Consider the following 11054-nt stretch of genomic DNA (forward strand, 5'->3'; position numbering starts at 1 on the left):
TCTCTAGATTTTTTCCCCCCTCCTCTTTATCTTAAAATCTTATCAACAAAAGTAGCACACCATCGATCATAGTAAATGATCATAGCCAATGCATTTAATATCATTTCACAACAAATAGAGAGATTGGCAAAGCCCAACTACTGCAGCATCTTTTTTTAGACCTCTCTTGAACTACCAATATCTCGTTGTGATTTGTGAACCCAGTCTATTCACTTTCCGACTCCACACCATCACTGCCCATCTCACAAAAAGAACAAGACTTTCTCACAACCCTTTACCTCCTTTTTTTTTTTCTCTTTTTCTGACTGGGTACCTGCACAGCTCCTTTCTTTGGTGGGTACCTGAACAGCTTATTCAACAATAGCTAAAAGAACCAATCAGAATTCTTCCCAACATACTCTGCCCTTAACCAGAATCACCTAATCATCTATATGCTAGAAGAACAACAGAACATGTACGAGCTATCTTTCTTAAGAAAATATGGACATCAAAGTCTCCTGTTTAAAGCAACTATTATGAAGCTTTCTGATCATTATCATAGTCATCAACACGACAGGGCATCATATAGTGGTTGTACTCCTTATTGTGACAAAATCAAACCTCTTCCTTGATGTTGGACTCCAACAAGTGAAAAGCACAACTACAGAATAGCTGAAAACAATCTGCTCCCTTCCACTGAGCCCACCAAGAGTCCTGAATATCAGAGGAAGAGGTCAAGTCATGTATAAGCCAAATCCCTATAGTTGGAACAAACCTAACTTGTGACTAGATTGTTTGAGGCCCCGCTGCACTTGCTGTGGGGCTCAGGTAGGTTAGCAAGAAGGCGGTGTTGCATCGTTGATATGACCATTAAAAGCCACCAAGGAAGCACAGGACTTCTTGACTTCAGGCTTTTCCCTTCCAATCAAGACTGACTCATCCTTCTTTTCAGCTTGGAGACGAGATAATTATACGTCATCATACACCAAAATATAGTTCCAATGCAACTTGGACAAGAAACTGCCAAATATTCATTAACAAAGCACAACAATTGCAAAAGGTTGACTAAATACACTTCCAATCAGAGATGTTAACCAGGACGCTGGAATGATGGCATCTTGGAATTCACAACTGGTTCGTTGAAATAGAGTAGATCAGTGAACACTCTTCATTGGTTTTTTCGAGTTGTTCCTACGTCGAGTTTTCACAATGGCTTTCTCCAAATCCTGCAGAGAAGAAATGGATATCCCATTAGTTCTTCGAGATCCAAACTAAATCAGGATAGAATATGCAAGTGAAGTTGTAGCATCATTACATAAGCATACACAAATTACTAATGTCTTTGGCTTAGTTGCTTTGCACTTTGTTTCTTCTAAAATGAGGACACCAAACAATTGGATGATTAAGTGGATGATTAAGTGTATAAGTAAACTCATTCAACAGATATTCTTCCAACCGAATCACCTTCCACAAAGAGGAACAAAAAGCACTGCAAGGGAGAAGATTGTTGACAGCCAGACACCACAACCTAAAAGTCCAGAAAATGTCTTTCAATTTGTCACCGTTGAAACAGTATGTCTTTTGGAAGCACATAATATCTCACAACAACCCTTGTTAATCTAGTTCTTACTCTACAGAGTACAAGAGAATTGCAACAGCCAAAGTGGAGGTATCGCAAGTTACATATCATGCAGATTAACAATTAACATGTGGGACTGCCAACAAACACCCACTTCTCAACTATTAAAACACAAATTCCTTAGCCTGCAAATCAAATTCACATATTCTTGCCCTGCTCATTTTCTATACATTGTTTTAAATTTAATAATTACACTTTTTTTGGTATAGTTCTTACTCTTTTTAAGGGCAGAAAACAAGAAAGTGCACCACCCAGTAACATACAGCAAATTTCAAAAATAAAATTGCAAAATGAAGAAAATGTGTATTCTGGTTGCCAGATGTCTAACAGCCAGGATTCATTTCTTAAATGTTTTAATCTTCAAGTCTACTTTATGGAACTTTGAATTGCATATTTCACCCTCAGTGATATGATGTAAGATGATCAAGAACATCTGATAGCTTGCATAGACAAATCTGCACATGTATAGTGCAACAATTTGTGTTAAAGCCAGCAAGTTGAAACAAATATTTTTTAGCAAGCTCTCATAACTCGACTCTTTTTGATTAATCAAGTGATATGCACTGTTTTCTTAGTCTCAACAGGAATTCTTGTACTTGCACCCTAGCATAAAGTCCACTATGAGACTTGCAATGTGTCAGTTCCCCAAGCACATATAGTTGATGCTTTTCTCCCAAGTCTCTTTGGCCTGTACTCAAGTCTGCCAACTCCTTAGGCATGAACGAACTCCCCTTCATGCAATCCAATGGCGTCTGCCAAGCCATCTGTCCAATAATGTGGTTGACTGAAACCCCTTTTGTCATGTTGCATTATAATGTTTTAAACTAGCATCGTTTGATTTTGATGTCCCGTGGAAGATGAAAATGCCTTCTCCTCTCTAGCAGATAAACACTAGGGACATTCACCAATTTTCTAACAGCATGAACATCAAAGTCAACACCTTTTTCTTTTCTAAGTGAAAATGCTAATATGCTTGGACCATGTACTTCAGTCGGTAATTTAATAATTTCATTTTAGATATGGGAAACTAAACAAAGGAAGAAAATCAATGAGCTCAGCATTAGTCTTTCAAATTAAAATTATCCATTGTGCTTGGGTATTCTGAATACAAGCATAGATTTCTAAGCCAACCTGGCTGGGTCCCTTGGGAGAAATCTCTTTTGTCCAAAGGCTTTCCAAATTATAGTATGCTCTTGCCTTCTCATCAAGTGCATGAACTATCACAGTACCTGAGCAATGAAAACAGTATGAACCAAAGAACCTAGTCAGTTAAGAACAGGTGACTAAAGTATTAATTTTATACTAAGCAGAAGTCCTTATGTAACCCAAAAAAAAAACATTTTGGTAATCGTTTACTGGAAAAGAAAAACAGAATTAAAAGCTCTATGGTAGAAAGGTAGACTATTTTTAGGCTTGATCAGCTGCAGAAAATGTTTAATGATTAAAGGATATCGGCCCCAAATGTGGTTCTAGAAATGAGGAACTCACCAGAATCAATGACAATCCATTTTCCTCCTCCATGGCCTTCTACACTTGGAAGCAGCATTCGCTCAGCTCCCTTTTGCTTTTGTTTTACCTGTTCAACATAAATTAACAAATCAAAAGACATAGCATGAGAAAAAACTTTTGTGATAATGACAAAGACTGAGGACAAATTGTAGCTACAAGATATGTGACAAATCAGTAAACTATTTAAGAAGCAAAAATATATAAGCACCTAAGAAATTTTGGTCATTGTGTATAACTGTCTGCTCAGCTGGAAATAACCGCAGTGTGGAAGAGAAAAATTATCAATACCAGTGACCAATAAGCCCAAGCAGCTACTTGAAGTTATAGCAATCTACAAGGTCACCATAAAGAACTCTCTTTTAAAATATCCAATGCCAGAGAGGTGTTCAGGGTATTGGTTCCCTACTGATAATGACACACCCTGTACTAGCTGATACAGTCTGGCAATAAAACCTTCTCAGGTACAAGTATAATCCTTGCCATAAGGTACAAGGCTTTAGAACATAATGAGCCTTATATGAAGAAGTTCCTATAAAATATCAAAAGACGAGATACGAATATATTGAATATCGGTGTACTTATTACAGAAAAATAACCTAATGATCAACATATTTTGAAGCAACATTTGTTGAACGTTAGCTAGCTAAGAATGTTACATATTGTCAGCAACCAATATCATATCCAGTCACACTCATTATTAATTTGAGCAGCAACATCATCACTCAAATGTCCTGGGATTTATTGGGATAAAAATTTTCGCTACAAAAATTTATCAGCATAAGCGGAACTAGAAGCCTTGATCCATGAACCTTCCACAACACGGTGAATTTGAAGCTTGGACTATGAAAAAAAAATGTAGGAGCAAAAGGTAGAAAACTTTAGATAATAATTTCAGTTTAAGGCCCTATTTCGCTGCCGCATAGTTAACAAGAGGATAGATACCTAGATATAAATTTCATCTTCAATATATATATATATATATATATATATATATATATATATATATATATATATATATATATATATATATATATATATATCTTTTGGTTCATCTCACTCAGGACCCATAATTTCAAACACCCGCAGAGCTTATTCGTCCACTTTGCTCTCAAGAAACTGAAGCCGTCATAAATAAGAAAGATCATAACCCAGGATACCCTACCCTACCATCAGAAATTTGACATTTTGCCCAACTGAGAGGGAAATTAATCTAATTGGGAAGATGGAATCGAACCTGCCTTGTGGATTAAGGCCTGCGCGATGTTCCTGACGTGCCAGTTGGAGCGGCCGGTGGCGATGACCATGTAGTCCGTCCAGTCGCACTGGTTCCGGACAGGGATGACCCGGACATCATCGGCCTTGACGTCGCTCAGCACCTTCTCGACCTCCTCAAGATCGAGGATCCCTAGTTTCCCGTTGGCCGAGGAGGAGGAGGTGGACGCTTGGCGGAGGAGAAACCCTAGCTGCCTCCATGGGCGATGGAGAGGGCACGGAGGAAAGAGGGAGCCCGAGATTACTCGCGATCGCAATGCCGCCAACATCGTAGGATTAGAGATCAGAGGACAGAGGAGGAATCCTTTTTTATAATTAAGAGAAAAAAAAGGGGGTTCAGCTCGCGATCGCAATCGCTCGCTTCTCGTTCCCGTTTTTTCAGAAGAAAAAAATAATAATAATCCCATATAAGGTTCGGCTTATTCTGACCAAAGTCAATTAGGTTTTTGGAGAGGTTTGGTTAGCCCCCACTCCACAGTCCATACTCAAAAACCTAGACGAAGAAAAAAGATTATTCAGGCAAAGCATGTGGTTAGATAAACCAACGAGCCCGTGGATTGGGTGGCTATGTACGTAGCTAACTAGTATATGGATGCATCTTGTGGGCGGAGGATGGGAAGCTGCCTCGGGAGCTCCGCGATATTTTGTTTTTCGATTTTACTGGGTGCATCCATATACGTGTTATATAAATCATCCGGTCTAGAAAAAAAAAAAAATCTCATATAGCATATAAAATATATTATTTCCCTCTAGATATTCTTAATATACAAAAAGATGTATTTTTTTTAATTTTATATTGCTTAGGTTAATTCCTTAATATTAATATTATCATATAAAATATCATGATACAAAATATTAATATTATGTTATAATGTTATATTTATATTATTGGTATTATATTATTATAAAATATTGTATATTATTGTAATTTTTTGCCTTCTTCTATCAACTAATCAACATTTTAGATGGTTCCTTTAAAATTTGGCATAAGCATGTAATAGCTTTGCCACATGGCATAATTTCTCCGATTCTTATTTTTTCTATACTGTTAACATATAAGCCTCGTTGCTTAGAAAATTTGCTAGCGAATAACAATTATATTTTTGATGAATTTCTTCTTTGGTTATAATAGCGATTGTTCTCCCAATCTATATGATTTGAAATTATTTATTGTTAAAATAGCATAATACAACATAAATCATGCTATCCATGAGCTGCACCAATCCTTTCTTGTCATATGGCATGCTGACTATCAAGAATTTTTTTTAGCACTAGGATTGATATCACAGGATTACGTGTTAAAATTATCGAATTCAAAAATATTACTAAAATTTTTTGTCAAATTTCACTTCTAATTTACTAGAGTACCAGATAAAGATATAAATCATAAATATAATTAAACCAAAGAAAAATCATCTATATGATAGCTAATAGAAGCATATATTTTCACATGTGCATGGAGGGGTGGCATTCACGAGTGAGATTTATAATTATAAAGTCTTAGCCAAGTTGTTTCATTAAATCTTTTAAAAATTGTAGTTGCATGAGGATTAGATTCAGTTGCTTCTCTTTTCTGTGGGATAAGTTGATTTTCTTTTAACCTAGGTCAAAGATAGGGAGCAATACTTATACTGTACATGCGAATTTGTTTAAGATAAATGATATCACTGCTATAATATTTATATCATAATACTTACATCGTAAAATTCATATAATCTATTTTTGACATCAAATGAAGCCTTCAAGGGACCTTTATGTTCTAACTTGCAAACTTCTGCATATTTTCCTGGTGGCCCAATCCTCGAATGCCACGTAGGACCAGCCGGCAAATTGTCATAATACCCTTCTCCACGAGTAACCCCCTTGATGATAGTTAATTCCATGAACAATTACTTTTTTGCTAATAAATAATCAACAAAGTCTTCATTCCATTCATCATTTTGACCATCTAATATAGCGGGTTCACGATGGGTCAAATCAAGAAATGTGGAATCGGACGATTTTGCCGGTTTCGAATCATGTCGGTAGCCTATCAGTACGATTTCAGCTTCCAAACTAGTTCACTATTGGAGCTGAAGAAAACGAAGTGAGAGAGCAAGCGGGGGAGGGAGGGTCACAGGGGGCGACGGAGCTCCTTCTCCCTCCCTCCCCCACCCGCTCTCTGTTTCTCTTCGTTTTCTCCAGCTCTAGTTAGTTTTCTCTTGATACGAGCCCGGTACCAAATCGGATCGAGCATCAACTGGTACGGCATCCGATATAGTTTCGACAGTTCTTGGATCGAATATAAATGTATAAATATATAAGTCATATAAGGGCAGCCAGGCTTAAGGTTGCACCCCACCCCCTGCTTTAGGTTAAAGAATACAAAGTAATCATTTTTGGCTGGATATTCTTATTGCAGCATCATCTGTTTTGGAACAAATCTGAGGAGGTCTTATCCTGCGTACCAAAAGCCAATGGATATGAAAGCAACCTAACTAATACCTGCACCAGAATCTTTAAATGGCTAATAGTAGTCATAGTTTAGAATTGTATCCATGCATGTCAACCAACTCCAAAGTGGTCCTTCTAATGCAAGGGTCACTCCACCAATAAGATAATGGCTATTTCTATTGCTTTAGTTGGGATCTTAGTATGTTTTAAGCTATGCATGCAATATAATATCAACAAATCATTTTGGTATTGATTAAAGAAAAAGGTGTCATATAAATGATGCATGGTGCCAAAGGTTGTTAACAGGGTGGATTTAAAAAAAAAATTGGCACTGTCCAATGGATCCTGAAGAGTCCAAGGGAGACTAGGAATTGTTTTGGGTGGGGGCTGTTGTTGAGTGTGGACTAATCAAATCTAGAGAACTTTTGTTTCCACCATTCACCAACAAACACATCCATCTCCATGCCTCTTTTTTGAGACTCAAATATGGTTGCCCCTCGGATCAAAAGAAACATCAAAACTACCTCTTCAAGGCCTTGCATTTTTATATATAAGAGTAAATTACAAAAATCTTCTTAACATTTATGTTTATTATGCTTAAACCTAATAGTCTATACATCTAATTAAATTAATGATGTTAGTAAAACCGTTTACCTTGTATGAAAAGTTGAAATTGCTCTCGGATAAAAGAGGGATGCACATATTTTTTTTATGTCGTTGGGTGGTTATTATGTTACTTAAGATTATTTTGGTTATTTTTTTAAAAAAAATTATGATATGGTATTTATATCTCATTTAAGGTTAACGATTGATCCTCTGTTAAGTTATGAGTTAAAATGTTGAATAAAAATAAACTTCAAGAAAGTAAAAGTAGATTTTTTAAACTATTGAATGTAAATGTAATTTTATCTTAATCTTAAAAGGAGAAGGGGTTGTAATTTATTCTAAATATAAATATATTTAGTAAGAAGTGACTCAACCATAGCATTGTTGCCATGCAAGCGGATCAAATAGCAACAAAGGACTTATAGATCATGAGCCCAATGTCTTCTTTTGAGGGTTGTCTTGAACCCAATATCAATTTCCAAGTGGGGTCCATTAACCAGGGATGAAGAAGTTTGGGTCCACGCCAAGAAGAGATTGCCATGCGCCCATGCATGGAAGCGTTTTTCGCGTCACCTTGTACTGCTTCTTCTTTTCTTTTTTTTTTTTTTTTTTTTTACTAAGGCGGATGGATCATACCACAGAGTACGGATACATTCAATAAAATCAGAAAACAAAATACTTCGGAGTGCCAAGGGCAACTCCCCATCTCCAGCCCATAAGGTACTATCCGAGAAACTGGCTATATAAGCAGCCACCCAGTCTACGGCCCCATTAGCTTCACGAAAGATATACTTGGCTTGGAAAGTCCCTCCAACCCTCACAATTGCCCAGATATCTCAGAGCAAAGGGTGGATGCAACTGTTGCCCCTTAGACTTCCTCGGATCCAGCTGATAATCGTGGCCGAGTCCTCCTCCAAGACGATGAAACTAGCGCGAAAAACACACTGGGTGTGACGAAGGCCCGCCCAAGCGGCCATTAGCTCTGCACTCGAAACCGATATGTCGAAAAGTTGACTACCCTCTGCAGCCACGACTCTAGCAGATGGGTTCCGAATAATAAAACTCGCACCGCTCTTCGTACCTTCGTTTAAGATAGACCAATCGAAGTTGACCTTGAAGAAACTTGGGAGTTGGAGCTTCCAGGTGAAAAATACTGTACGAAATGCTGCTGAGGCAGAATGGAAACTCCAGATATTCCGAACTGTCAAGAGCTCTTCTACAGATATGGTGCGACTGAACTTCACCACCGGCACTCTTTGTACTGCTTTTGATTCTCCAACGCCAACCAAAACTCGCTTTAAACTCTCGTGCATGTTATTTATATGACGGTTTTGGAGGGGATTAAGTATGATATATATATATATATATATATATATATATATATATATATATATATATATATATATATATATATATATATATATATATATATATATATATATATATATATATATATATATATATATATATATATTAATAATAGATAATATAATGGATAATGCATGTTATTTACCTATTGCTTTATTCTCTAATAAAAATAGTATTTTGGAGTTTCAATTTTTTGTGCCAGCTGAAAAAAAATATATTCAGGCAACAGTTGAATAACAATGGTACAAGAATAAACAGCATTATAACAACATTAATATACCTGTAAATTGTTACTTAATTATTTTATCAAGCTATCAAATTAGATGGCCTCAGTGGTTATAGTTTTAGAATTCAAATTTAATTATTTTCTGATGTTTTAGTCTATATTATCAAATTGTTGGATGTTATTTAGCACCCTGTTTGTATTCTTGGACACAATAAATCATTTTTCTCCTCTTTTTAGTGGCACAAGAATCCCTGAATTATAAGTATAGATGTGTCATGGTTTTTCCTTTGGATAAATCTCAAAGTGAAGGATTTCTTTTTTTCCAGTCCTCGCTTAAGCCAATAATCAATTTGGTGCCCGGATAGTTTCTTTTATAAATACAAGTAATCTTACGTTAGGTTCCATCAATAATAACACATTCTATAAGGTAGTAAATTTTCCATAATATTTATCATCTTAAGTATACTTTTCTACTGCTTGTATATGTTTTTTTCTGTTATTTTACCTAAACTTTATATGGTTTACTTGCTTTAAGTCATTTAGTATTCATGTACTTCACAAAGATGGACTTTGAATTACTACCTATACTATGCCCCAGATTTGACAAATTTAATATCACAACTTCATCATCAAATCATTATTGCATCACTAAAAATTAAATGGTAATTATTATTTTTAGTTGAAGAATAACAAATTAATCTCTCTATTGCCAAGGATATGGATGTTTCCTTGGTGGTGCATCTAATGATTAACTTTAAGAGTTTTTTTAATTATTTTCAGCTAGACTGACTCTAGTCTACTATTTGCTATATATATTGCCAACCTTCAAGCTAAGAGGAGGCAAAATTTGCATGAAAAGCTTTGTAAAGCACTTTATAAATAATAGAAAGTAAACTCCATATAGGCTTTGAGATACTTTACCATATGCTTGTGCATACCATGTTTTAAAATTTATGCAAACTAAAATCTTCCACACATCAAACTAGCACCAAAGCAACACAAGGTTCAAAAAGGGCCTAATTTTTTTTTAAAAAAATATGAAACATAATAAAAACTTATTCTTCTTTAACCTAAATGAAAAATATAGGCCTACATCAAGAAAAAAATTATTAGTTAAATCGACTTTACCATCTCAGCAGTAGACCAAGCTAATGATTGACTGCTATGTCATCCTTATTCATTCCTGCCATCTCAACTAGTGCCCAGTTGCCCACTCCTCATTCCTTCCCCCAAATCTTGTCCCAGCCCAAACCCTAAACTCCCTCCTCCTCCTCATTCATTGCCGCCTCTACCGCCACCCACCACAACCCCCTCTATCCTCCTCTCCCTCCTTCACCCACTCTCCCATGCCCAAGCCCTCCTCCCTCCAATGGCCTCACTCATCACCAAGCTCTTTGATGTCTCCCTCCCTATGCCCACTAGCTCACCTCCTTTTGCTGCTCCCTCTTCTCCTTTCTTCTCTCTGCCTTTGCCATTGCTGCTATTGCCACCACTCCTTCTTCTCCCAAGGATATCATTGCTATCTAAACCAAGATCCTTGAGCCTGTTGCTAAGTTTTAGGAAACTTGGACACTTGTCTCATACTCACTTGTGATTCGAGACATATGGACTATGAGTAAGAATGTGGAGGCCTTTCAGGCCAAATATGTATTTAGGGAGGCCAACGGGACCGCGGATTGGATGGCTGCTTACACGACAAAGCCACTCTGGGGATATGCTATGAACTAGGGAGGGAGAGTTGCTTAGGGCACTCCGTGATATTTTGTTCTCTGATTTTATCGGATTAGTTCGTATCCAAGTGGTATGAATCGTCTGTTTAAACAAAAAAAAAAAAGATCCATGCTAAAGACACCACCAACCTCTTTTTCGCCAAAAAGAATGACGGATGTGCTAACGGAAACACTGCTCACGAAGCCAACTCCTCCAATATAGAAGTAGGCAGCCTTTGAGGGAGGTGGCGGCGGCGGCGGCAGCAGCAGAGACGGTGGTGGGAGGAGGAGAAAGAGGAGGAGAGGGGTTGAG

At 36.9% G+C, this 11054-nt stretch overlaps 1 protein-coding gene across 1 annotated transcript; it reads right to left on the reverse strand.

Moving 5' to 3' along the window:
* Nucleotides 1-898: 898 nt before the first annotated feature.
* On the reverse strand, nt 899-4790 carry LOC103714756 (Lojap-related protein). Its single transcript, XM_039130889.3, has 4 exons — nt 4366-4790; nt 3107-3194; nt 2750-2847; nt 899-1205 (listed from the first exon to the last, which is right to left on the reverse strand). The coding sequence occupies exons 1-4, from the start codon at nt 4666-4668 to the stop codon at nt 1134-1136; spliced, it is 561 nt and encodes a 186-aa protein (XP_038986817.2). The 5' UTR covers nt 4669-4790; the 3' UTR covers nt 899-1133.
* Nucleotides 4791-11054: the final 6264 nt, after the last annotated feature.

The sequence above is a fragment of the Phoenix dactylifera genome, chromosome 13, assembly GCF_051530095.1.
Source record: "Phoenix dactylifera cultivar Ajwa chromosome 13, Ajwa_hap1_PhDact_Kaust_v1.1, whole genome shotgun sequence".
Lineage (NCBI taxonomy): Eukaryota > Viridiplantae > Streptophyta > Magnoliopsida > Arecales > Arecaceae > Phoenix > Phoenix dactylifera.

Excerpts from the sequence above, each read along its gene's own strand:
- LOC103714756 (XM_039130889.3), bottom strand. The coding sequence starts at position 4,668 with ATGTTGGCGGCATTGCGATCGCGAGTAATCTCGGGCTCCCTCTTTCCT. Across the intron at positions 2,848-3,106 it reads ATGGATTGTCATTGATTCTG|GTACTGTGATAGTTCATGCA; the intron begins GTGAGTTCCTCA and ends TTCATTGCTCAG. Across the intron at positions 1,206-2,749 it reads CTCCCAAGGGACCCAGCCAG|GATTTGGAGAAAGCCATTGT; the intron begins GTTGGCTTAGAA and ends TCTTCTCTGCAG.